The sequence below is a fragment of the Peromyscus californicus genome, unplaced genomic scaffold (assembly GCF_007827085.1).
Source record: "Peromyscus californicus insignis strain IS unplaced genomic scaffold, ASM782708v3 Scaffold_1__1_contigs__length_55948999, whole genome shotgun sequence".
Lineage (NCBI taxonomy): Eukaryota > Metazoa > Chordata > Mammalia > Rodentia > Cricetidae > Peromyscus > Peromyscus californicus.
Window position 1 is genome coordinate 20,450,031 of NW_026294492.1, and position 27,002 is coordinate 20,477,032.

The 27,002-nt window shown below is 50.0% G+C and overlaps 2 protein-coding genes across 2 annotated transcripts; one reads left to right on the forward strand and one right to left on the reverse strand.

Annotated features, from left to right (window-relative positions):
* Positions 1-95: 95 nt before the first annotated feature.
* Positions 96-3,932, reverse strand: Prr30 (proline rich 30). Its single transcript, XM_052746092.1, has one exon. It carries the CDS (start codon positions 2,639-2,641, stop codon positions 1,433-1,435), a length of 1,209 nt encoding a protein of 402 aa, XP_052602052.1. The 5' UTR covers positions 2,642-3,932; the 3' UTR covers positions 96-1,432.
* Positions 2,048-20,765, forward strand: Tcf23 (transcription factor 23). The gene is made up of 4 exons (XM_052746101.1): positions 2,048-2,145; positions 9,127-13,397; positions 14,500-14,742; positions 16,584-20,765. The coding sequence occupies exons 2-4, from the start codon at positions 13,179-13,181 to the stop codon at positions 16,776-16,778; spliced, it is 657 nt and encodes a 218-aa protein (XP_052602061.1). The 5' UTR covers positions 2,048-2,145; positions 9,127-13,178; the 3' UTR covers positions 16,779-20,765.
* The last annotated feature ends 6,237 nt before the right edge of the window (positions 20,766-27,002 follow it).

Consider the following 27,002-nt stretch of genomic DNA (forward strand, 5'->3'; position numbering starts at 1 on the left):
CGCACAACTGTCTTGACTGTGCCTCGCAGACGCGCAGTGCGCAGGCGCCGCCCTCCTGGGGGCCTCGCTCCGCGCAAGCGCGGGACGCCAATCCGCGTCAGCACTAGAGCGAGCGGGACGTGCTGCCACGGAACCCTGGCATCGGATCCGGTTCCGAGCCCCGAATGACGGCGGATCTGCCATCTTTGTGTGGGGCGTGGGGCTGGAAGGGATTGCTGAAGATCAGTAAACCTTGAATTAAAAGGTTCTCGAATTGGGACGGTCCCCACTGCAGGAGGGATGCAGGGACTCGTAGAGGCCGGGACCTTTAATGTGTTACTCCGGAGAGGAAGTGGTTTCTCCCAGGGCACAGCGAGGGCAGGGACTCCAAAACAAAGCTGGCTTTAAATCAGATCCACCGCTTCCTAATATCCTAATATGAAGAAATCACCCCCCCCCCCCCGCTTTGATAGCATCCTCCGCAGCTGATTGGGCTCTTTCTCGTGGCTTGACACCCGCTTCTGGAACAGAGAAGTTAGGGGTGGCGGTTGCTCCTCGGCAGGTGCCTTCTGTGTTCTGTGCCTGGTACCTCACTCCCACTCCTTCTTAGAGTTGTTTTATTTTACTCTACCTCTGTCTCTCTTGTGCATGCATGCGTGGTGTGTGTGTGTGTGTGTGTGTGAGCGTGAGTGCGCGCGTGCTTCTTGCAGGTGCCCACTGAAACCAGAAGAGGGCGTTGGATTCCCTGGAACTGGGGTTACAGTTGTGAGCTGCTATGTGGGTGCTGGTAATTGAACCTGAATCCCCTGGAAGGGCAGCTAGTGCTCTTAACCACTCCAGCCATCTCTCCAGTTCCCCCCACCCCAACCCCGCACCTCGTCCTTCTGAGGGAGCCTTCTGGTCTGTGCATGGATTCCTGTGTTCCCCTGTGAATGAGTTACTAGCAGTGTCTTTAAAAGTGGGCTGCTGCGTGTCAACCCAGGCTATCCCCTGAGGAATGGGCCCAGTGGCCTAATCTCTGATTGCAATGATCTGTCCACAGACTTGAATGAAATCCGAGAAGGGCCTTGCAGAGGTCCCTAAGCACCTCAGGAACCGGGGTATATGGCACTTGGTGTCCTTGTCCAGCCTTGTTGGGGACTGGCCTTCTCCTTTAGCCATTGATCCCATCCTGTGAGCACAGTAGGACACAAACAAGGTTCTCAGGGTTAGTTAGGCTTTATTGGCTCCACTGAAGGCTGAATGAGGAGGGCCTTGGGTGCCTCTGGTCCTCTTCAACCAGGGGAGAGCAGGTTCCACAAGGGGTTCCCAGGGTTCAAGGCAGGAGAACACACCTGGCCTCCGTCCAGCCAGCCCTTCAAGGTGTTTCTGTGACTTCCCAAGGTCTGAGAAGTCCTGGTAGAGAGGGTGGGGTTTGAAGGGGGTGTTCCAGAGGGTCTCCGTTGCTCTGGAATTAAAATGGCAACTTTTGGGGAATAGATTCTGGAGACACAGACCTCCTTGGGACAGGACACGACCCGGGCTTTGGGGAGACAGTGACCCGTCTTGGTGCCTGAGGTGAAGACCTGAAACACTGGTTGGATTTTGTTGATTGGAGGCCTGCAGACCTGAGGCTCTCCTCCCGGGAGAGTGTGCCTGTGACTTGAGCTGCTGGTACCTGGGGTGCAGGCCTTTGGCTCCGGAGGACCTCTCTGGGACGCCTTGCTCCCTGCCGCTTTTTTTCTGGGAGCAGATGCAAGGCTTTGGCCTGGCGCGGAGGCAAGCGGAGGCTGAAGCCAATGCCTAAGCGGAGAGGCCCAGATTCCTGGCCCTCGGCACGGGGCAGTAGTTGAGGGAAGGCAAGCAGCCTCGGCTCAGTCTTGTGCTTGGGGGTGGGGCAAGACGGGGTGCGGGGCTGGAGGCACGCTAGACAAATGGGGTACTCCACGACTGGAGGCTGGCCGGTTGTGCCTAGCCAGAGGTGCTGCAGAAACAGTATCTTCAGGTCTCGGGCAATTCTGCGGCGCCCCACAAGGAGCGCTAGCGCTTGGGCGAGGGCCTCTGGGTCCTGGAATTCTGCAGGGTCCAACTTGCTTGCCATGCATCCCTCTGCCGCCCCAGGGGACCTGGTGTTTCCGGATGGAGGCCCCTGCCATGTTTGTTTGTGACTGGGAATCCCTGGAGAAGGTACGCTGGGGCTGGGGGAAGTGACCCTGGTGGAATTGGGAAGGTCCTGGAGGTGGGAAGGAGACTGGCAAGAGCCAGGAGAGGAATTCTGCAGCTGGGAAAGAGAAGAGGAGCTGCTAAGGGGAGGAGAGAGGCACAGCCCGTAGTTGCGGGGAGAGGATGTGTGCGGAGAGGGGAGACGAGAGCAGTTTTGGCCAAAGAAAGTGGGGGGACTTGGGAGAGAGGAAGAGGAGGGAAGAGGGACAAAGTCAGAGTTGGAGTCCGAAGAGTATAAGTGAGACCCAGGAGAGCGGGACTGGGGCGACGAGGAGACGGGGGAATAGGCCTGTGAGGGAGAGGGCAAAGGTAGGTGGGAAGGAGGGAGGGTCAGATGGGGAGAGAGAGGCGCTAAGTTGGATGGACGGGAGTCCACAAATTGTGAGAGGACCTGAGGGGAACACCCTGGGGGCACTGCGTTCTGTAACGGCACCTGGTGGTCCTTGTTTTGAGGCAACATTGCCTCGAATCCGGGAAAAAAAAGTGGGTGGGGCAACAAGACCAGTGAGTAGAGACCTAACAGAGTCAGTGTGGGGATCTCTGAGGCCAGTTGTGGCTGGTGATCAGCAGCGTGGCTGCTGCTTAGTTTTGCTGCGGGCGTCAGCAGCAGGCCAAGGGAGCACGACGCCTCTTCCGCTTGACTCTGACGTGCTCCGCCCGGAGCCTGCCTCTAAGCTTGGCTCTTCAATTTTTCTTTGCCATTCGCCAGGGACGTAGGGAAATGGGGAATGAGAGCTGTCCCTTGGGAGCCAAGGGACAACTGCAACTACGTGGGTAGAATCCGGAGGAAGACACAGTCCGGAGGACCTGCAGAGAAAAAGACAGAGGTCAAGACAGTGGAAGGGTTGGTCCACTTCTGGACTCGGCTTCAAGTGCACGGTGCCAGTGTGAACGCATCAAGCCCCTAGGTGTGAGATCTCTGGGTGTGGCTCAGCCTAGCATGCATAAAGTCCTGGGGTTGATCCCCAACACCACATAGTCGTGGCATGCTGGCACGAGCCTCTAATCCCAGCAGGGACACAAGGAGATCAAGGCCAGCCTAGGTTACGTGAATCTGTCTCAAAATAACAACAAAGACACTAGCTGTGTGTCACCTTTGAGGTCAGAAAACCTGGCAAGATGCTCTAGAGAAGGTGAAGAAGTGGAGGAGATTGGAAAGATAGAGCATAGGATAGCGTCAAAAGAGGCGGCTTAGGGCGTAGGGACCAAGACGGGAAAGGAATGGAGAATACTGGGCAGTGACTTTTACCAACGTGGATTCCTTCCGCTGTTTCCAAAGACACTTCTTCAAATAGGGGACCTGGGAGAGAAAGCAGAGTCACACAACAGTCCATCTACCCCCTCTGCCTCCAGCCTCTGACCCCTTAAACAGACTCTGACCCACAATTCCAGTCTGAGTGGTACCCTCCGTCCTTTTTTTTTCAACCAGAGCTCTTCTGTGGAACAGGGTTTTGCCCTTCTAACCCTGACACACAGACTTTGTAAGCATCCTGATTTCCTGGCATACTGGCTCCCCTGGCCTCTTGTCACCCTTCAGAGTGGTGTCCCTCTCGCTCAGCCTGGCCTTGGCTGAGATGATTGTCAGACCCAGGGGCAGCAACAGTAGGGTCAGCTGGTAAAAGGCTCCAAGAGACGGAAGCTTTGCCTAAGGGGCGGCGTTGCCGCCCCCAGTGGGAGCTGAGGGGCTCATTCCCTGGAAGCAGTGCTCTGTGGCATCATAGGTCACAGAGGTCAGATAATGACATCATAGATTCTGTCCTCCCCTCCCCCAATGCTCTGGATCTCCACCCCCTCTCTCCCTCCCTCCCCCTCTCGATCTCCTCTCCCCCTTCTCTCCTCTCCTCTTCTCTTCTCTCTCTCCTCTCCCCCTTCTCTCTCTCTCTCTCTCCTTTCTCCTCTCTTTTGCTTTTGTTTTTTGAGACAGGGTTTCTTTTTGTAGCCCTGGCTGTCCTAGAACTAGCTCTGTAGACCAGGCTGACCTCCAAGTCACAGAGATCCACCTGACCTCCAACTCACAGAGATCCACCTGTCTCTGCCTCCCAAGTGCTGGGATTAAAGGCGTGTGCCGCCACCGCCACCACCCAGCTGTTTTGGTATAATTATCAAGTAGACAGAATTGTCGGATGCAGACCCATGAACCTAGCTCCACCTCTAATGCTCATGATCACTCCCCAGGGGGCTAAGCCTTCCAGCTTCCTCCTTGGCTTGCTTTCTAAGGAAAGCTGTCTTCCATACTCTTCCATCCTTGGAATATTATATGTTTTAATAGCTGTTTTTGAATATTTTGTTTATTTAGATGTATGTGTTTCTGTCTGTGTGTATCATATGCGTTCATGTGCTTGTGAAAACCCGAAGAGGGTGTTGGATCCCCCTAGAGCTAGAGTTTTAGACAGTTGTGAGTTGCCTGACATGGGTGCTGGGAACTGAATTCCAGGTCCTCTGCAAGAGCAGCCAGTGCTCTTAACTGCTGAGCATCAATTCAGCCCATAGCTGTTTTCTTTTCTTATTATCTTATTAAATTGTTTATTTATTTACTTCTTTTATGTGCATTGGGGTTTTGCCTGCACATGTGTCTGTGTGGGGATGTCAAAATCCTGGAACTGGAGTTACAGACCGTTGTGAGCTGCCGTGTGGGTGCTGGGAGTCGAACCCAGGTCCTCCGGGAGAGCAGCCAGTGCTCTTAACCACAGAGTCATCTCTCCAGCCTAGCTGTTTTCTGAACACTGTATGTGTGTGTTCATGTGTGTATACACATGTGTGTGAGTTAATGTACACATGTGTGTATGCATGTGGAAGCTAGAGATTGCTCTCGGGTGTCTGTCTAGTTACTTTTCTGCGTTAGTTTTTGAGACAGGAGCTCTCACTGGGCCTGGGATTTGTCAGTTCATTTCCTTCATCTAGGCAACCTAGCCAGTGAATCGAGTGACCTGCCTGCCTGTCTTTGCCCCACCCCTGCTGAGTTCTGGGGATCCAACTCAGGGTCCCATGCTTGCAAAGCAAACACATTATCATTTGAGCTAACTCCCCAGCCAATTTTACATATTCTTTTTCTGTGCTTATAGATGCTTTATATTCAAATCTTTGGCCCATCGTTTAATTGGTTTTTGTTACTGAATTTATTTTTATTTTTGTGAGCCACCATGTGGTTGCTGGAGCTCTGGAAGAGCAGCCAGTGCTCTTAACCGCTGGGCCATCTCTCCAGCCTGCCCTGTTTTTATTTTTAAATTTTTATGTGTGTGAGTGTTTACTTGCATGCCTGGTGCCCTCAGAGGCTAGAAGAGGCATCGGAGCCCTTGTGACTGGATGTACAGATGGTTGTGAGCCTCCATGTGGGTGCTGGGAATTGAACCCAGGTCGTCTGGAAGAGCAGCCAGTGTTCCTGACTGCTGAGGCATCTCTCCAGCTCTTGTGCATGGGCACTCACAGGACATAGCACACACGTGGAAGTCAAAGGACAAATTGATTCCCTCCTTCCACCATGTAGGTCCTGGGAATCAAACTTGATTCACAGCAAATGTGTTTACCTGCTGAGCCGTCTTGCTGGCCCCAATATCTATTATTGTCTCTCTCTCTCTCTCTTTTTTTTTTTTTTTTGGTGCCCTGAAGCATTTTCACCCCAAATAATGCACCATAATAAAATTAAGAATGAGTAAGAGGCCTGGCTTATGTAAAGTTGGGGAAGGGGAGGCTGGGGAGATGGTAAAATGATTGTTGGACAAGCATGAAGACCTGAGTTGGGATTGCCCAGCACCCACATAAAAGCTGGGCATGGAGGCTCACGTCTCTAAGGCCCCAGCACTGGGGAGCAAAGACAAGTGAATCCTGGAGGCTTGCCGGCCAGCCGCCCTAGCTGAAATGGTGAACTCCAGGTTTAGTAAGAAACTCAATAAATAGGTTGGACTGCAGTAGATGCAAACACCCGACACGGACCTCTGACCTCCGCATGCGCACAAGGGCAAATGCACCCTCTCCTCCATGCTTCTCCTCCGGACACACACATGCACACAATGGGAGAAGGGCACTTATAAAAGGATGTGTTTTAGGAAGGAAGGACTATAGAGGTTGAGGCCTCACCACCAGGACTGGCAAGCGTTGACTTTCTTCAGCACAAAACCCCACAAAATCCCAGACAAACCTGGCAATTTGGTTACTCTACTATTTGAGTCTTTCTGGAAAGCGTTCATGTTCTAGGGATATGAGGACCATCATTTGAAGATGGTTTATATTATAATATTTGCTGTCTTTTGATATTCATAATGAGCCCCAGTCAACCGTACATGAATTTATGCTACCATGATGTCTGTTGGTGGACCCATAGTCACCATAATGACGGGAGCTTATATTCAGAAGAACCAACCAGGTAGTTAGAAGGATGCAAATTTCAGCCCTATTTACTGACCTTGAGGGAGGAGAGAGGAACTGAATTAAGTCACCAATGGCCAATAGTGTAATCGCTGTGCCTATATGATGATAGGAAAAAGAAAAAAACTAAACAATAGGGTTCAATGAACTTCTGGGTTGGCGGTCTCATGGAGATACTAGATGGATGGTGTGCCCAGAGAGGGCAAGGAAGCTTTACATCCCTCACCCTTCACCCTCCACCTTACCTTGCCCTCCATGTCTCTTCTCTTTGGCTATTCCTGGGTTCTATTCTATCCTTTATGACAAAGGAGAAAGTCTAAGAAAGCCTGAGTTCGGTGAGCCGCTCTATTGATTTATTAGACTGACAGGGGAAGCATGGGAACCTCTGATTCACAGCCAGTTATTTAGAAGTACAGGTGGCGCAGGACTCAACATTATAATCTGACAATGCTTTGGGGTCAGTCCCTTTGACCTATGGGAGCCAGTGTGAACATACCCAGGTGCAGGATGCTAGAATTTCACTGAATTGTTGGACACCCAGTTAGTTTCAGAAATGTCAAAAGAAACAAAAATTCTCACCATGAGAGTGAAGAATGACTAGGAAACTCCGGTTCACACCGACCCCGCATCTCTTATTTTGTGTTAATTACTGTTTGTAAAATATTGTTGAGCACGGCAGGCGGTAGCAGCGCACGCCTTTGATCCCAGCCCTCGGGAGGCGACAGCAGGCGGATCTCTCTGAGTTCTTGGCCAGTCTGATTTACAAAGTGAGTTCCAGGACAGACAGGGAGGTTACACAGAGAAACTCTGTCTCAAAAAAAAAAAATAATAATAATTCATTAAAAAAAAATGTTGAGCAAGTGGAAGGAAGTCCTCTAAGCATTTGGCATCCAGGTTGCGATGTGTTGTTTTAGTTTGCTGGCCGTTTCCTGTCGTAGATGTTATCTGCCACTTACTCTTCCCACCCAAATTCCTCCAACTCCAGGCTTAAGAACATCATGTTCTATTGCTTCTAAACGTTCTACTCGGAAACCTGCAAATAGTTGTTGAGAGGATGGATGAATAAGCTAATTGTCGCTGGCCAAGAGAGTTTGACCCGGCCGCCGCCTTTCCTTCCCTTTTATATCTTGTTTTTATGTGTATGAGAGGGAGAGTGAGGCGCTCACGTGCTACGCTGTGCGTGTGGTCAAAGGGCAGCTTTCAGGAGCTGGTCATCATGTTCCACCTCTTCCCCTCCCAAAGTCCCTACGTGTTTGTGACTGAGCCCAGTCAACTTACTCTTGCAGGGCAGATAAACACCACCTCAGGTTCTTCATCAGACATGCCCAAATCTCCCGAGGTGAAGACTTTCAGCTCTACCTGGGAGGATTGCTTGTTGAGAATTGACATAAACCATGGTCCCATGATGTGTGAACCCTTACAGACCCGGCCTGGCTGTCCTCCAGTGTCAACTCTTGTAGAGATTCCTTATTTTCTTACCAGTTTCCATCAGAATCCTTTGATGAACTTTTGTGTTCGTTTCTTAGCCAGAAATCACTTGATTCTGAAACTGCTTTGAGAAGACACAGTGAAAAACCAACTCAAGTGTACAGCCCACTGTAGCAGAGGAAAGAATAGCCTATCTTAGTGTTTTGTTTTGTGTTGTTTTGTTTTTCAAGACAGGGTTTCTCTGTGTAGCCCTGATGGTCCTGAAACTCACTCTCTAGACCAGGCTGGCCTCCAACTCATAGAGATCCGCCTGCCTCTGCCTCCTGAGTGCTGGACTTAAAGGCGTGGGACACCATGCCTGGCCAGGGCTTCTTTATTGTTCCATTTCATAGTGAAAAGTGGGTGGGGGGCACAGTGTGGGGGATTGGGGAGAGAGAGCACATGAGTGCACACAAGACAAGGTTTTCATGAAAACATTCACGTGGGGCTCTGGAGAGATGGCTCAGTGAGTAAGAGGAATTGCCACTTGTCTTAGTCAGGGTCACTATCGCTGTGGAGAAACCATGACCAAAAGCAACTTGGGAGGCTTTATTTACCTTACATTTCCACACCACTTTCATCATTGAAAGAAATCAGGGCAGGAACCTGGAGGCAGGATGCAGAGGCCATGGAGGAATGTTCTCATGACTCATTCAGCCTTCTTTCTTATAGAACCCAGGCCCACCAGCCCAGGGATGGCCCCAACCACAGTGGGCTGGGCCCTCCCCATCAATCACTAATTAAGAAAGTGTCCTACAGGCTTGTCTGCAGACAGATCTCATGGAGGCGTGTTCTCAACTGAGGTTCCCTCCTCCCAGATGACTATGGCTTGTATCAAGTTGACCTCAAACTAGCCAGCACACTGCTCCTGCAGAGGACCTGAGTTCACAATGCTCCTGCAGAGGACCTGAGTTCAGGTCCTAGCACCCACATTGGGCAACTCAACAACCTGCTGTAATACCGGGGGACCGTTGCCCTTCACCAGTACCTGCACTTACAGTACATACTTACACATAGACACATAGCTAAAATAAAATAAACCTTAATAAATAAATAAAACTCCAGTGGCAATGGCATCGATCCATTTACTTATTTACTTTTTTATTTTCGTGAAAGAGTTGCAGTTTATTAGAAGACCTTCTTGGCCTAGGCCTTAAGAATGAAGGTTAAGGGAAAGAGACGCACTCAGGAGAAAGACGCAGCCAAGAACATGTGTGGACTTCTCAAAGAGAAATCATCTTCAAGCCTTTGTTGTTGTTGGTAGCAGGGTCTCGTGCAGACCATGGTCTTGAACTCCTTAGGTAGCTGTTGATGGCCTTGAACTTTCGATCTTCCAGCTGACATATCCTGACATCAGAGGTTGCAGAAATACACCACAGCTCCCTGTTTATGAGGTGCTGGAGATCAACCCAGGGCTTCGTGTGTTTTAGGCAAGCATCCCGCCAACTGAGCTATGTCCCGAGCCTTGACATTCATACATGTGTAAGGGCAGAACCCCATGACCTAATCACCACTCACAAGTCCTACCATGCCATACTTCTGTGCTGGAGATGAAGGTTCATAAACTTTGGGGGACAAATTCAACCCACAGTGGTGGCGGCATCTGAACTTTCACATTTGGGGATTAGAAATGTGCACTTGGCCATCCCAGCGAAACCACACCCCATCGATGATAAATGGACAGTCAAAGGGATTATTGTACCAGCACAGAGGGCAACATGTCTGGCATCATTTTGTCTTCACACTCTCAGGAGGTCAGTGCAACAGCCTCTTACTGTTCAATTTACACTCTAGGGGGCTAGCCATGCAAGGCTGAAGCAGAACCTAGAGGAAAACCTTCCGTCTCACAGAAGTGACAGCAGAGCTGAGCGGTGGTGGCGCACACCTTTAATCCCAGCACTCGGGAGGCAGAGGCAGGTGGATCTCTGTGAGTTCGAGGCCAACCTAGTCTACAGAGTGAGTTCCAGGACAGGCTCCAAAGCTACACAGAGAAATCCTGTCTCGAAAAACAAAACAAAACAAAACAAAAGTGACAGCGGAAGCCATAAAGCCCAACACTGATTTGCTGGACCAGTACCAGCCTGAAGTAAGAAGCATGTTTGAGGAGTGGGGAGTCCTGCCTCATCCCATGTTCTTGCCCATCTCCCGCTTGTGTGCTCTATGACGCCTACTGGGAGCACTATGGCAGAATCTGCCCTACTGTGTCCATATTCTGGAGAGCAGGGCTGAGACAAGGTTCTCACCGAGAACGTCCTCCAAGAGCACCTCCAGAGAGTGCCAGCTCAGCAGAGAGAACCAAGCCCAGCATGACCTGAGCTGCACCCTCAGAGGATGGACAGCATGCAAAGCCCTTCAAGTCCAGCTCTCCAAGAGCCCTGGTGCCTTCTCTGCTGCCTGCAGGAACATTTGTATGAGATATTGGGATGCTAGAAGTGGCTCCTGCACCTGCCGGCGGCGTGGGAACCACAACTGTCCATCAGTCTCTCTTCTTCACTGTGTCTTTGAAGATGCTGTATTCTTCACTTTGTCTCTCTCTCCTTCCTTGCTCTTTGTTTTCTTCTTCTTCTTCTTCTTCTTCTTCTTCTTCTTCTTCTTCTTCTTCTTCTTCTTCTTCTTCTTCTTCCTCTTCTCCTCCTCCTCCTCCTCCTCCTCCTCTTCCTCCTCCTCCTCCTCTTCCTTTTTTGTGGGGAAGAGACTCCTAGGCTGTCCTTAAACACACTGTGTAGCCCAGGCTGGCCTCAAAATTGAGGCAATCTTCTGCTTGCTCTTTCTGTCTGCCTTCCTTCCTTCCTTCCTTCCTTCCTTCCTTCCTTCCTTCTTTCCTTTCTTTAAACAGAGCATCACACTCTATAGCCCAGCCTGGCCCCAAACTTGAGGTGATCCTGCCTTAGCCTCCCAAGTGACTCCCCTCTCTGTCTCTCTCTCTTTCTGTAGGTCTGTCTCTGCCTGCTCTCTCTGTCTCTCTCTGTCTCTCTCTCTCTCGCTCGCTCTTGCTCTCGCTCTGTGTGTGTGTGTGTGTGTGTGTGTGTGTGTGTGTGTGTGTGTGTACTATGAATCATACTCAAGGCCTCATGCACTCTAAGCAAACACGGTCACATTGCACATCTCCTCAGCCTGTGACATTGTTTTTCACTGGGTAGCTCCTCCACTGAGGGTATGTCTCTGAGTTAGAAGTCTGCGAGGCAGCAGGTTCACATGACTGATTTTGCACCTCCCAAGGACTGAGCACTGACAGAAGAGGAGCCTTTTGGAGGTATCCAGGCCACTGACTTGAGAACATACTTAGGTACAGAGTCTCTTTCCATGCAACTATAGTATGGCTTCAATACTTTTTCCTCCCTACACTGTGTCCTTAAAGTCAGTGAATCCTACCAGGATTGGCAAAGATGGGGTGAGACCTCTCTCCTTCCCTGATGGGTGAATTCCCGCACAGAGAAAGGATTCCTGTGTGCTCAGGGCTGTTGTGGCCTCTCTGTAAATCTAGTCTCAACTCTGGCCCTTCTAAAGGGCTCTGAATGGATGCCTCTGGAAGAAGGCCTTTCTGAGAGAGAAGATTGTACTGAAAGCTAAGAACTTTCCCTTCTTCCCTTGGGTATCTCTAGCTTCACTACTGCCTAGATTTGACATTGTACTGTAATCCCAGCAGCACTTGGGAGACTGAGGCAGGAGGACTGCTGTGTGTTCAAGAGCCAGCCTGGGCTATGTACCAAGTTTCTGGCCATCCAAGATTATATAGCATAACATCATCACAAACAAAGTAAAAAATACAACAGTCAAGTTATGTCGTCTCCCCACACCACAGTTCACCCCACTTGAAACTAGTCTGGTTTTCAGAAGGCTTTCTGGAGATTCACTGGCCAGCTGGCCCAGCCTAATCAGCAAGCCTGGGTCCCAGCGAGAGACTATCTGAACATGCATGTGGGAAAAGGTGTAATTATATTTTAATGAAACAATTTTACATATATGTGCACACAGATACATACACACATGCACACACACCATATATACACACACACACCACACAAACCACATACACACACCACACACACACACACACCACATACACACACCACACACACCACACATACACACACACACACTACATATACACACCACACACACACCACACACAAACCACATACACACACACACACCACATACACACACCACACACAAACCACACATACACACCACATGCACATACCACACATACACATACACATACACACACCACACCACATGCACACCACACACACCACACATACACACACACACACCACATACACACACCACACACAAACCACACATACCACATGCACATACCACACATACACATACACACACACACCACACTACACACACACACACACACACACACACACACACACACACACACACACAGCATCTCTTTGCTTTATCGTTGCTTTGGAGAATAAGACATCCATACAAAGTGCAGAGGCACAGTGCAGGGCGTCTCCCGAGCTAGGAACATCAAAGCGTTGTTAGGATACTAACCAGGTTGGGGTCCTGCCAATCAAACAGGGATACGGGCTGGCCGTGGGGCAGGGTTAAAGTCCTCCTAAGTGAAGGGCAGCACCCCAAAGATGGCATCCTTCCCCTGGAATCTTGGGGAGAAAGCACCAAGTTGGAACTGGGAAGCCTGTCCGAGGAGTAGGGAGTAGCGCCTCGTCACACGTTTTTGGTGGGAGGAAGACAGGCCATTGTGAGATATATAGTGTCAGTCTCTGACGAAAGGGCTGGAGATCCAGAGCCCCAGACTATGGAGGTGAGCCCCAAACATGAAGTGGTAGATCCATCAGTGGATTGCTCTGTTAGGGTCAGTCACGGCATGGAAGGGCACTCTCTTCTTCCCCATCTCCTGGCCTTCTTAGCATGGGCCTTGTCCTAAGGCTTGGCCACGCCCAGCGTGCAGCACCCCCACCTCTCAGCTAGGATGGGAGGCAGGCGGAGGCTGTTTGCGGGGGCCGTGCCGGGTGGGCAGTTTTCCCAGAGCGAGGAGTGAAGGAGTACGGAGTTGGTGCCGGCTTCTTCAGATACAGACCGCTGGCTGCATGTGCCAGCCTGTCCAGGCTAGCTTGAGCCCAAGGGCTCCTTCGGGCTCTGTGCTACTGCTCTAGGGCTACAGTCCCATACCCCAAGAGAGTGGCATGTCACAGGAGGCCACAGGGGTACCAGCAATGCCAAGAGCAGGGCTCGGCCAGACTAAGGCCAAAGCACGGTTGCTTCTAGGCACTGACGGGAAGAGGAGCCGCCTCAGCAGGACGAGGCGGGACCTATGGGACGACACTAGCTGGAGCAATCAGAGACTGAACAGAGCCACCTCCGGCCCTCGAGGGACCAGAGCTAAGGGAACAGCTCATGGCAGGGTAAGGACCCTCTGGACTAGAGAAGGGAGCTGGGGAAGGAAGGGTTTGGAAGGCAGTGAGATGCCTCCTCGGAGGGCAGAGCCTCAATCCATATTTGGTGGTTCTGCCCAAGAGCAGGAGGCTGGCTCCTTAGACCCATGGTGCCATGCTGGAGGTGGGCAGGACAGGTCAGAGAACTGATCTATCTATTTTCTACTGAGAAACTCAGTCCTAGAGGAGGGGTGTGAATTGCCTAACGTCCCTAGGCAGCAGCCAGGGGCAGGAGACCTAGACTGAGTTTCTTGCTATTTATTTATTATTTTTTTTTATTTTATTTTATTTTTGAGTAAGAGTCTTCTGGAGCCCAGGCTGAGCCTCAAACTTCCTCTGCAGGCTAGAACTTGGGACTCCTGATCCTTTTGCCTCCACATTCCAAGTGCTCGGAGTATGCGTGAGCACACCCCGTTTATGCCATGGTAGGGATTGAACCCTGGGCCTCATGAGTGCTAGGCAAGCAGTCTACCAACTGAGCTACATCCCCAGCCCGGGACTGTGTCTTTTGACCTTTGGTCATTCCCTCTTTACCATGGCAACCTCTTCATCTCAGTACCTAGTTGGGTCAAAGTTCAGCTAAGCTGGGGCAAGGCTCTATTCTATCCTTCCTGTGGCCCCCAGGGTACCCTGATGAGCAGGATCCAGACTAGGGAGTGGAAGGGAGTGGGACGGATGTTAATGGAACAGTAGAAAAAACATGGGACTCTTGGGTTCTGAGTCAGGTATTGCCACCTTCCTGTCATCTGAGCCCAGGCAGGCCTTCAGTCATGTGTATGATGGGGCACAGCTTAAAACCAGGGAGTCCCATCGGCTCCAGAAGATAACATGGCACCACGGTGCCCTTAGAAGTCAGAGTCAACCAGGCATGGTGATGTACCCCTATAATCCCAGCCCTTGGGAGGTAGAAGCAGGAGGATCCCAAACTCAAAGGTCATCCTGGGCTACACTGGGTGTTCGGGTCCAGCCTGGGCTACATGAGAAACTCTGTCCCAACAGTAGCAGCAATAGCAAGAGGCCCGGGTTGCCTGGGAATCTGGGTCAGACCCACTCATGGGGGCCCTTTCTGCAGAGCGAAGCCAGCCCCGAGAACGCGGCACGGGAGCGGACCCGGGTGAGGACCCTGCGCCAGGCCTTTTTGGCCCTGCAGGCTGCCCTGCCGGCCGTACCACCTGACACTAAGCTTTCCAAGTTGGATGTGCTGGTGCTGGCCACCAGCTACATAGCCCACCTCACCCGAACGCTCGGCCACGAGTTACCTGGCCCTGCCTGGCCGCCCTTCCTGCGTGGACTCCGGTACTTACACCCCCTCAAGGTAGGTCACTGGCCATGGGAAGGGGGGGGGTCATTCTCTTCCTGTTCTCTCAGGAGGGCTGAGGCTGGCTCTTGGGATGGAGCGGTGACTGGGAGCGTCTGCATCTGGAGGAGGGAAACACTCTGAGATTCTTAGTGTGGGGGGGGGGGGGGCGTGGGGGGGGAGAGGAGCGGGTGCCTGGTCTAAGGCCCAGAACCCAGGAGAGTCATCCATCTCCAAGGAGCTTCACCCCCTCGAGTAGCGCTTGCCTTTCTCTCTCTGACTACTGTTGCTGTAGACATCTGCTCTCTGGGGGAAAAACATCCTAAAACCACAGTGCTCGAGAAAGCGACCAGATAGGAAGGCAAGCCGTGTGTGTTGGAGGGCTTCCAGCGTGCACCACGCCAAACCGTTACCCAGTGTTCTCCCGAACCTCAGCTTGAGAACGTGCAAGGCAGGAGCAAGCAAGGAGCCGGCCATCTCTGTTGGAGTACAGAATGAATGAAAAGTCTAATTCACGCTAATTACGAACGGAAAGGATGGTTAACAATAACCACACAGCAGTACCAGCCGCTAGGACGGGGTGCTAAAGAGAAGCTGGAGGCCGAGCTGAGCGCTCTAGAGCGTTCTTCTCTCTTGACCCTACAAGAACCAAAGGAAGATTTACAGATGGGGAGACACAGGACAGGGAGGGCAAGGGTTCGAACTGAACCCGGGTTTCTGACCACAGACCTCTCCCTCTCGGCCACCATCAAAGACCCCAAGGTGCTTCACAGGGACCTGTGTAGAGAGTATGCAGTAAGCCAGGTATGGTGGGCCACACTTGTAGTCCCAGGACTCAGGAAACTGAGGCAGGAGGATTGCAAGTTCCAGGTCAGTCTGGCAATGTAGCAAGACTCTGTCTTAAAATTAAAAAAAAAAAGCAAACAAAAAAGAGCTCACAGTATCATAAAGGAGGAAGGGTGACTTTGCTCTCTAAAGAAATCTTTTTTTTTTTTTAGACAAGATGTCATGTATTCCAAGCTGGCCTCAAACTCGTTCTACCTCTGCTTAGGATATCTGGCATATTGATACATATTTAGGGTTGCTGTCATATTGCATATTGCACTATACATTCCCACCTCATAAGCAGGAGCAGGGAGCAGGGCATGCGACTCTTCTCCAGCCCCTTATAAGAGGTCACGTACAATGGCAGGAAGCATCACCTGTGTAGCCCAAGGTCATGGGCAGAGCAAATACCACTACAAATAAGTATGTTAGAGAGCGAACCGAGGAGAGGAAAGGAGAGCCTAGGTCTAGAACTCTGACAGATTAAAGTACAGAGGTACTGAGCCCCCTAGGGGGAATGATAGGGAGAACAGACTAAGCAGAGTAATCCTTACATGTTTGTTTGTTTGTTTGTTTATCAAGACAAGGTTTCTCTGTCCCTCGAGGCTGGCCTCGAACTCACAGACACTCCTCTGCCTCTGTCTCCTGAGTGCTGAGATTAAAGGTGTATTCCACCACTGCCCAGCTATCCTTGCATTTTCTAAAACCACCCTTGTTCCTGGTGAAAAGACTTTGAAACCCTTGCAGGATGTGAGCTGAAGAGCTCCATCCTCACCCTCTCCTACCTCTCACACTGCTCTGCCTGGCGCACCTGCCTACCACTCCCCCAACCAAGTCTTATTCCTCTTCAGGTCCTTGCTGCCCTCCATGGGCTCCTCCTGTGCCTCTGCCAGGCAGTAGGGAGACGGTTTAAAGCTGTGATATTCGGGGGAGACACATCAAACAGGAGATGCCAGATTGGAGGTCTTAATGGTTCTGGGTGCTTCAGGACCACAGTCGCTGTGTTAATCATTCCCCTTCTTACGTCTTTTCAGAAGTGGCCCATGCGATCTCGTCTTTACGCAGGAGGCTTGGGATGCTCTGGCCTCGATTCCACCACAGCCATTGCTGCCAGCCAAAGAACCAGGGATGAAGAGGTGGGGTCCCAGGTCTCTGTAGCCACAGATGTTCTCCTTCTCGCCAACCCAGTATCTCCAGCTCCTGGTAACAAATGGCCAGCACACTCTTAGACTGTGACTCTCACTGAAGGACCTGGGTTTTTCTGCCACCTCTACCTGTCTTTCCCCCTGACTCTCAGCCTTTGGAATTGACTCAGGCTCCACTCTCAAGTTCAGGCTCAGCTTCTGGCAGGCAGGAAGAAGCAATGGTGACGTCGATGGTAGAGAGTTCCCAGGGAACCCAGGACGAAGATCTTCTTCACCTTTGACTCTTAGGAGGGGACATTCCTGACAGGAAGCGAAAGAGCAAAGTGTTGGACGTGGTTCAAAGTCAAGTTAGGGTATCACCCTCCCCTGTCCTCCCTAGGCCTCTTCACACAGCAAGAAAACAGAAGTTACTCTGCTGGCATAGTCGGGACAGGCTAGGATGGCGGCAGCCCCAGGTGCTCATGGGTATATCGGGGAACACGAAGGGCTTTTGGGAGCAGTAAGTGTGAACACATCTAGGTCACAAAGCCAGAGAGGAAACTGAAGAATGGAATGTGATTTTTTCCCCCAAGACAGGGTTTCTCTGTGTAGCTTTGGAGCCTTTTCTGGAACTCATTCTGTAGCCCAGGCTGGCCTTGAACTCACAGAGATCCGCCTGCCTCTGCCTCCTGAGTGCTGGGATTCAAGGCGTGCACCACCATCACCCAGAATGATTTTTTTTAATTGCCCTACAAGGTGCTTATCCAACATCAAAGAGGAAGAGGAAAGTTCAGGGTCCGTGTCCCTGGATTATGGTCTCTCCAGCTGCACCCCCCCCCCCCCCATCACCACATCCTCCCACCAGGGCTCTGCACCCTTTCATACTTTCCTAGCATGAGCTCTGTCTAGAGATAAAGCCACCGCACTGACATGGCTTACATTCCAGGGGAACTTAGCTAGTCCCAGCTGTCTAGGAGGAGATCGTTTTAGCCCAAAACCATCTATCTCTACTTTCACTCCATGAGGCAGCCACTCCCAGCCCTGCCTACAAAGGACATTGATGCACTCAGCTATCTCCTTGATCGATGCACTCAGCTATCTCCTTGAAGGGCCTAAAACGAGGCGTGTGTATCTTTCTCATGGGGTGACAACCACAGCGTTCACTTCTGTTATGTCACAAATGTCAGCTTTAGTATGTTCTCTATGCCGCCATCAACTGGGGCTTCGTTGGGTTTGGTATAATCCATACAGTTCTAGAAATCAGCTCCTAAGGCCAACTTCTCCCCCACAGACATTGACACCCCAAGTCCTGGTACAGGGTGCCAAAAATTTACTAGAGCTTGAGTGACACTTGTCCTTGGCCCTGAAGAAATCATTGGAGGACAAAGCATGCCATGAGATGAGCCTTCCAAGTCAGGTATGGTTTCAGATCGGCCCCTGAGGTCCAGACGTGGAAGATCAGCCTTCCCGTCAAATTTCAGCAGCCGAGACCAATTAGAGTCCCAGCGGGGTGACCGTGAGTGGAGTGGAGGCTTGGAAGGGACTGGGTCTGCTCCTCCATAGGGCTGCCCAGGGCATCCGGGGAAAGGGGGTTAAGGGGGTGACTCAGAGAGCTGGGGTGGAAGACACAGAACGTCCCAGCCTGAGCTGCATGGGCTGTGGGAGAGCAGCTGGGCTGTGGCTGGGAGCCATTGCAGAAGGCCTCAGCCAAGGCCAAATGCATAAATCTGCCTGGTCCCACATTTCTGCTGAGAGACCCTGAGAATTTGTACAGTGCTGATGCAGGCAGCTGGACGGGACCAGGCAGGGGCAGAGACCAGGTGTGGGAGAGCAAGAGCAGTATTCTTCACAAGACCATAAAAGTCCATCCTGGGTGTTCTATTTTTAAAACCAGATAGCATCTCCCTGGTTGAGTTGGAGGGTGGTAAAAAGACATGTGCATGATTTCCTCCCAGTCAGTGGCATATGATCGGTCTCTGGACCGGCAGGGGTCTGGCTTTGGGTACATGCTGGGAGTCTCCTCCCAGCCCGGAGCATCTCCCGATGATTGGGTAGAGTTTGATTTAGAGCTTGCAGGATTCACCCTGTCCAGACTCAAGCTTTTGTCTCATTTTGACAAACCACTCAGGGCTGAACACATACCCCCACCCTAGTGGAGAAGACAAAGAGGATGAAGTTGGTAGAGGATTGGGTTAAGAAGAACAAGTCCATCAGGAGGAGTTGTTTTTTGTTGTTGTTGTTTTTGACATGGTTCACCGTGTAGCCCAGGCTGGCTTTGAACTTGAAATCCTTCTGCCACAGCAAGGAAAATGAACTTACAGGCCTGTATCTTCCTGCCCAACTAGGACATGTTTCTAAGGTTGCTTTCAAGGAATGTGCTTTTCTTTTCTTTTTTTTTTCTCTTTTTTTTGAGACATGGTTTCTCTGTGTAGCTTTGGAGCCTGTCCTGGAACTCACGTTGTAGACCAGGCTAGCCTCGAACTCACAGAAATCCGCCTGCCTCTCCCTCTTGAGTGCTGGGATTAAAGGCATTCACTACCACCCCCTGTGGAATACGGTTTTCTTAGTGACCAGGACAGTCACTGGGCACAGTGACCCCTGGGAGCCAGAGGAGCTGGCAGTGGGGAGGGGAGCCTAGGGAAGAGCCAGGGCATGACTGGGACCTCACCCTCCCTAACAAGCACAGGGAAGCATCACTCTGGGGACTGGAGTCTGTAAGCCAAGCAGAAGCAGGAATGAACCCTTTGTTCCCACAGTGGAGGAAGAAAAGTACGGGCTGGCTGGGAGACCTCCGCTCATCAGTGCTGGGGACATGGCAGATATGAGCAGTTAGAGGTTGTCGAAGGAGCTGGAGTCCGTCTCCGGCAAGAGCTGTTCCCTGGGCACAAGCGTGTGCAGAGGAATACACACAAGTTAAGGAGCCTGGGTAACAAGTGGTGTGAGTGTGTAAGGAGCTTAAGCGGTGTGAATGTGTAAGGAGCACAAGCGGTGTGAGTGTGTAAGGAGCACAAGCGGTGTGAGCGTGCCCTTGTCCAGGCGTCAGTGGGATGGCTTGGCCCGGAAGCCATCTAGTCCATTCAGTTTTCTTCCAGTCCCTCTCAGGGTGTGGTGCAGGCAGAGTGGTGAGGAAGACTTCGCTGCATGTGCTGCGAGAGATCACGACGGAGGCTCAGATGGAGTTATGGAAAGGCAGAGCTTGTCAGGCCCAGCTAAGGGTTATGGTGGCCATGGAGCTCACCAAACTGGGAATGAGTGATGGTTACTCTTGACGGACAGCCTGACCGGATTGAGAGATGACTGGGAGTCAGTAACGTGTGCCTCTCGGTCTGTCTGTGATGACTTTTACCTACTGAATGGCTTAGTCCATTGATGGATTCAAAATACACTATGGATAAGCCCGGCATGGTGGCACACGCCTTTCATCCTAGCACTTGGAAGGCAGAGACACGAGGATCTCTGTGAGATGGAGACCAGTCAGGCCAACCAGTGAGACCGTCTCAAAAACAAAATTAGACTATTGAGCCAGGTGTCAGTGGTGGTGTACATCTTTAATCCCAACACTCGGGAGGCAGAGACAGGAGGATCTCTGAGTTCAAGACCCGCCTGGTCTACAGAGCAAGTTTCAGGATGGCCAGGGCTACACAGAGAAACCTTGTCTTGAAAAACAGAAACAAAACAAAAATTAAGACTGTTGGGTGGTGGCGGAATTGTGGACAGGCTGGAGGATGTAGGTCACTGGGGCTGTGTGCCTGGGGATAGATGTCGTGCCTGGCCTCTCCCAGTCCCTTCTACACTCCTGCCTCTGTCTGCCGTGAGAGAAAGAGCCTCCCCTTCCACACTCCCGATACCATGATCTTCTGCCCTCACCCCACGAGGCCAAAAAGCCATGGACTGAACTCTCCGAAACTTTGGACCCAAATAAACCTTTCCTACTTTACGTTGTCTCTCTCTGGAATTCGGTCACAGCAACGTGAACACTAGTGGAGAGTAAGGTCTAGGTGTTTTCTACAAAATAGTCCTCTTCCTTCTTCTAGGAAGAGCCTGGCTAGGATGAATTAGATCGCACCAGCTTCTCACTTTCCTAGTACAAGCCCTGGAAGCATATTCTAATCTAGATCAGGTCTGGGCAAACCAGAGCCAGTGGGCCAAACCCAGCTTCTACATGTTTGTTAAAATAAAGTTTTATTGGGACAGCCCTACATACTTGTTAATATTATTATGGTTGCTTTACTCATACCAAGTTAAAGAGCTGAGATAGTCACTGAAAATCCCAGAACATTTGCTGTCTAGAATAGATAGAACATTTCTTTTTTTTCTTTCTTTTTTAATAACTTTCTATTATTTTATGTGCATTGGTGTTTTGCCTACATGTAGGTCTGTGTGAGGGTGCCAGATCCCCTAGGACAGGAGTTACAGACAGTTGTGAGCTGCCATGTGGGTGTTGGGAATTGAACCCTGGTCCTCTGGAAGATCAGCGGGTGCTCTTAACCTCTGAGCCATCTCTCCAGCCCTAGATAGAGCATTTCTCACCCTTGCTCTGCTCATAATTCAAAAGCATCATGGGTATTCCGAGCATATCTGGGAATCCTGGGTAGTCTAAATGACCAAGACTATTTTCATAATGTACATACATATATTACATAATATCCAAGATGCACTGACTGTTCTTCCAGAGGACCCAAGTTTGATCCCAGCACCTACATGGTGGCTCACAACCACCTGTAACTCCAGTTTCAGGGGGTCCAACACCATTTTCTGTCTCTATGAGCACTGCGTGTACATGGTGCACAGACATAATTACAGGCAAGACACCATATGCATAAAATTTTTTAAAAATGAATAAAATTTAAAAATAAACATCCCTAGCCTGGTGGTGGTGGTGACACACGCCTTTAATCCCAGCACTCGGGAGGCAGAGGCAGGTGGATCTCTGTGAGTTCGAGGCCAGCCTGGTCTACAGAGTGAGATCCAGGACAGGCACCAAAACTACACAGAGAAACCCTGTCTCGAAAAACCATAAAAAAAAATAAAATAAAACCCCCAAACAAAATAAGAAAACTAAAGGAGAAATAAATTAGCATTAAAGAAAAAGAATACTAGATGCTACAGGCCTCATCCCTCTCTTCCTTCCGGTCCTCTTCTCTCCCTTTCCTTATTTGTATTATTTACATTTGTGTTTGCGCATGCCATGGCGCACACATGGAGTCAGAGGACAACGCATGAAGAGTTGGTTCTCTTCCCACCAAATGAACACCGGGGTTGAACTTGGGTGAGTGTGGTGGCAAGAGCCCCCCCCCCCCCGGCCCCCACTGAGCCAGCCCACCAGCCCTCTTTCCTGCTGTTGTTGAGACCGGTTGTCCCTAAATAGCACAGGTCAGCCTTAACTCGGCAAGGTGCTCTGGACTCGTTCTTTTTACCACATCCGTCCTAAGCATGTCCCACTGAATGACCCAAAACCGTCCACCCCACCTCTCGGGAATGTGGGTGTGGTGTTCTCTAGATTGCTTCCTGCTGTCTGGGGGCATCGACATCTCTAGGGGACCCTGATCAAATTGAAATAATGGTCCGAGTCCTGGGGGAGCTAGTCGAATCTTTTGTTGTCTCCTCTCTGAGGAACGGGAAAGTGCGGGGCTTATCTGAAGTCCTGGCTGGAGTAGTACATGAGGTTGGACCATCTTAGCTAGCCACCTTGAAATTGTCCTGAGCAGTTTGTAGTCCAAGGCTGATCTTTGAGCAGTGTTTGTCAGCTTAGCGGTGTTACGACAATCCAAGTGGAATCGTTTCCGTGGGGCCCCATCATCCTTTCGGAGACCTCAAAGGTCACTGTCAGGTATGGTCACGGTTCACGGCATAAAACTTAAATATTTTAAATGTCATATGCAGCAGATCTCAGAGAGGTTAAAGGACCATAAATTGTTAAGTACATCCGGGGTACACAAACTTAATTCCTAATTATATATCAATATAAAAATTGATAGAGACTCAAGCCCAAAATCATGTGCAGGAAGCTAGATTAAACCTTTTTCTAGAATTAGTACTCTATATGACCACAGAAATGAGACTGAGAAAAGCCCCAAACTGGAAACTGTTGGTTTTCTAGGTCCCTCAGGTTGTGGGATTCTGAAAATCAGCTTTAACAGTGAGTAATTTGTTAGACTTTACCAGTAGAGGGCACGACAGGAAGCCATGGACCAGAGGAGAAGGGCAGGCTGCCAAACTGCCATGGTGTTGACAGGTGTTTATCCCCAGCAGCTGCACCTGACTCAAGTTTCCAGCTTTTTCTCACTCTCAGAGTCAACTTCTATTGCACCCCTTCAAGATGCTAGCACCCTGAGTGTGATAGTACACCCTGTAATTACAGCACCTGGGAACCTGAGGCGGAAGCATGGTGACTTCAGGGTCTGCCTGACTCAAAATAAATACACGAACAGGGTTTGGGTTGTAGCTCAGTTGGTAAACGCTTGCCTACTGTATATAAAGCTCTGGGTTCAATCCCCAACACCACATACACCAGGTATAGCAGCGCACATCTATAACACCAGTACCCAGGAGGTAGAGGCAGGGGGATCAGAAGGTCCTCTTTGGCTATATGGTGAGTTCAAGGCCATGTAGGCTATGTGAAACCTCGCCTCAAAAATAAATAAAAATAAGGTCAATGAGATGGCTCAGCAGATAAAGGCCCGTGCAGGGAAAGCCTGGAGCCTCTCCTTTCACCTAAAGATGGATGAGAGAATCAACCTCACAAAGTTGTCCTCTGACCTCCACATGTCTGCTATGGCTTGAGTACACTGCCATCATGTACACATCACACACACACACACACACACACACACACACACACACACACACACACATACACACACACACACAAAATAAATATATACATTGATTTAAAAGTAGTTACTTTTTTATGCCCCCAACTGGACTCCTAAGTGATAAGACAGCCAAAGTGACATTCTATGGGCATCTGACCTGCCTCCTAACCAATAATATATCGAATAGCATCTTTTCTTCTTCTTCTTTTTTTAATTTGTTAGTACTGTCCTTTTAAAGAGGAAAACTGGCTGAGTGTGGTGTCCTACGCCTTTAACCTCAGCACTCAGGAGGTAGAGGCAGGAGGATCTCTGTGAGTTCAAAGACATCTTGGTTTATAAATCGAGCTCCAGACAGTCAGGGCTACAAAGTGAGGCCCTGTTAAAACCAAAACCAGAACCAGGGGAAAATGTAGTGCCGTAATGAAAATGCAGATCCACACAGCTCTGGCTAGTTGACTTTTCACTTGGTATTGGCATGGTTCCAGAAACAAACCCGGGCCTCTGAGAGCAGAGCATCATGGATGTGATCTCTGGCATGGAAATAACTAGAGGTACATGTCTGTATGCACACTCTCCGCAGAACAGCTCCCCTCTTGCCAACGAAGACACACGAACAAAATGTCAGCCAGGCAGTGGTGGCACACGCCTTTAATCTCAGCACTCAGGCGGCAGACGCAAGTGGATCTCTTAGCTTGAGGCCAGCCTGGTCTACACAGGGAGTTCCAGAATAGCCAGGGCTACAAAGAAACATCCTTGTAAAAGCTGCTTCTTTAATCAGGATGTGATCATGTGTGTGGAGATTGTCCCAGCCAACTTACCAGAAAGTTATGCAATTTTCAGGGAAAATCATATACCATGAAAGGTTGTTTTAGAGGGTGGGAGAGAGGATGGACTTGCCTTCATAGTGGATGGCATATCATCTTCCTCACCCAGTTAAGTACATCTCTCCAAACTCATCATCATTATAATCTGTGTCCAAATAAAGCAGAAGACAAGCTGCTTATTTTAAAATCTATTTTTATCTACACTCAGAGTCAAACTGTTTTCTCAAGCTTCGCCTGAGGTATAAATAAAGCCTTGGCTGTGCCAGCCTTTGGGTTCTGCTAGAGACACTAGTCAGGGCAAAAATGGATAGATGCTTCTTCATCTCATTTCAGATAGCATGCTTTTTATTACTCCAGTTGTATTCCATGATCCAGTCTTGATTTTTAAAAATGTAGGGCGCTGGAAAAAGGGCTCAGTGGTTAAGAGTACATGCTGCTTTTCCAGAGGACCCTGGTTCGATTCTCAGCACCCACATGGCAGCTCACAGCTGTCTGTAACTCTGGTTCCAGGGAACCTGATGCCTTCTTCTGGCCTCCCGGGGCACCGGACACACAGAAAGATGTACAGGCAAAACATCCATCCACATAAAATAAAAATAAAAATTTTTGAGTTATCTGGGCAGTGGTGGTGCACACCTTTAATCCCAGCACTCAGGAGGCAGCGTCAAGTGGATCTCTGTGAGTTCGAAGCCACCCTGGTCTACAGAGTGAGTTCCAGGACAACCAGAGCTACACAAAGAATCCCTGTCTTGAAAAACAAACAAAATTCAATTAAAAATAAATGTCAATTGTGGAACCCATCAAAATTCTTAAAGGCCCCCAGAAACCCCATTCACACTGGAGACTGATCCCCCAAATTAAGACGATGTTGGGCTTTGTTCTTTATGGCCCTGGGTTGGCAGAGGATTGTGGCAGAGATAACTCCTCCTGGAAGCCTGGACAAAGAGTATAAACTCAGGAAAGATGCACTTGGCCAGTCCCCTTGGATCCTCTTGAAGATGGAACAGGAACCCCCCACTAATTGTTATGCTGTGTTACCTCACAGCACCAAAGCCATGGAGAAGCTAGGCATGGTGGTACATGCCTTTAATCAAGACCAGCTTGGCGGGCATAGTAAGTACCAGGCCAGCAAAACAAAACAACAAAAACCAAACCAAACAAACAAAAATAAAAAACATGGAGAGGAGTTACCCTGACAGACTCTTCAGTCTTGCGTGCTCCTGCCCTGGGCAGCCTCCTTCCCTGTCCTTTCCCAACCAGCCAGGGCTCACAACTTTTCAGCGTCCATCTACAGTGAAATACAACTATCTTCTCTTTTCTGGTGTGTTTTCTTGGCCTCTAAGGAACCCCAGAAGCCTGTTTTGAATGACTCAAGACCAGGTGTAGTGGCACAAGCATTTTTAGTTCCAGCACTCTGGAGACAGAGGCAGGCAGATTTCTGAGTTCAAGACCAACCTGGTCTACATAGAGTGAGTTCCAGAACAGCCAGGACTACATAGAGAGACCCTGTCTCAAAAAAACAAACAACAATAAAACCTAACTCTGAAGGGGAAAAATAAGCTGAACAATTCATGGAAGTGGTTTCTGAAGAGACAGAGCCAAAAGGAGTGACAAATAAATTTCTACAATAATTAAAAATTCCCCCTAGGCATGGTGGTGCCATTGTACTTGAGAGGTAGAGGCAGGAGAACTGAGCAACCTTGTCTCAAAACAAAACAACAAAACAAAAAACGTGCAGATAATTAACACATTAAAAAGACTTTCCTCGCCAGCACTCACTTCTAGTGATGCATCATCCTCCTCTTGCCCCTGAGTCTCTGTGGTTTGAAAGGGGCTAGCCTGGGCTTCGATGGGTGTGGTGTGAGCAGATGCCCTCTGCCCCATTTGCTACTTTTCTTTTTTCTGGAGAGTTTTAAAGTTTGTACTGTTCTGATTTGGCCTCCGGCAGCCTCTGGTGTTAGAGGTTTATATTAGTCTAGTCCATGAATCATTCCCCCCCCCTTTTATTTAAAGTGATTTATTGCTTCAGTGCACAAGACAAATGCCGCTGGAGCAGAGGCTGTGGATGACTCAGATTTCCATCTGGGTGGAAGGACCCAACACGATCAGTCTCTTAATAACAAGCCCGTCAGTGGAGTCGGCTCTATCAGAATCAGAGGGAATTTAACATTCTCCTTTTTCTGTTCCTCTCAAGACACTGTGGACAGTGACTGCTTTCTTCTTTAAACAGTACCGATCCTCAGGGAGATCCAGGGCAAGGCCTTTTGGACTTAGGGATTCTCAAGATTTTATTACCAGTCCCAAAACGGATTTGTGCCGGGCCAGATGAGTCCCTTGGGATCCCGATGATTCAGGAGGGGGCTGGTCTTTCTTGGTCGGTTTGTAAATAACAACTTCAGCCAGGTGGGAAATCGATGACAGTAGTATGGTAGTGCTGACCGGGTCAGGCCCTGCCTGGGAGCGTTTATGAGATCACCATGTCGGCAGTCCACAGCCACTCCATGTCTCTCATTGAAGACTTTCCCACTCAGCTCTTCCCACCCAGCACCCCACGTTCTTTCGTTTTGTGTGTGTGTGTGTGTGTGTGTAGACACACGTATACCACAGTCAACATGTGGCAGTCAGAGGATAACCCGATGGAATCTGTTCTCCTCTTCCACCATGTGGGACCCAGGGATCGAACTCAAATT

Bases quoted from the DNA above. Each gene is read 5' to 3' on its own strand.
- Tcf23 (XM_052746101.1), top strand. From the start codon at position 13,179: ATGTCACAGGAGGCCACAGGGGTACCAGCAATGCCAAGAGCAGGGCTC. The intron at 13,398-14,499 runs GTAAGGACCCTC...CCCTTTCTGCAG, and splicing joins AGGGAACAGCTCATGGCAGG to AGCGAAGCCAGCCCCGAGAA. The intron at 14,743-16,583 runs GTAGGTCACTGG...ACGTCTTTTCAG, and splicing joins GGTACTTACACCCCCTCAAG to AAGTGGCCCATGCGATCTCG.
- Prr30 (XM_052746092.1), bottom strand. From the start codon at position 2,641: ATGTTGCCTCAAAACAAGGACCACCAGGTGCCGTTACAGAACGCAGTG.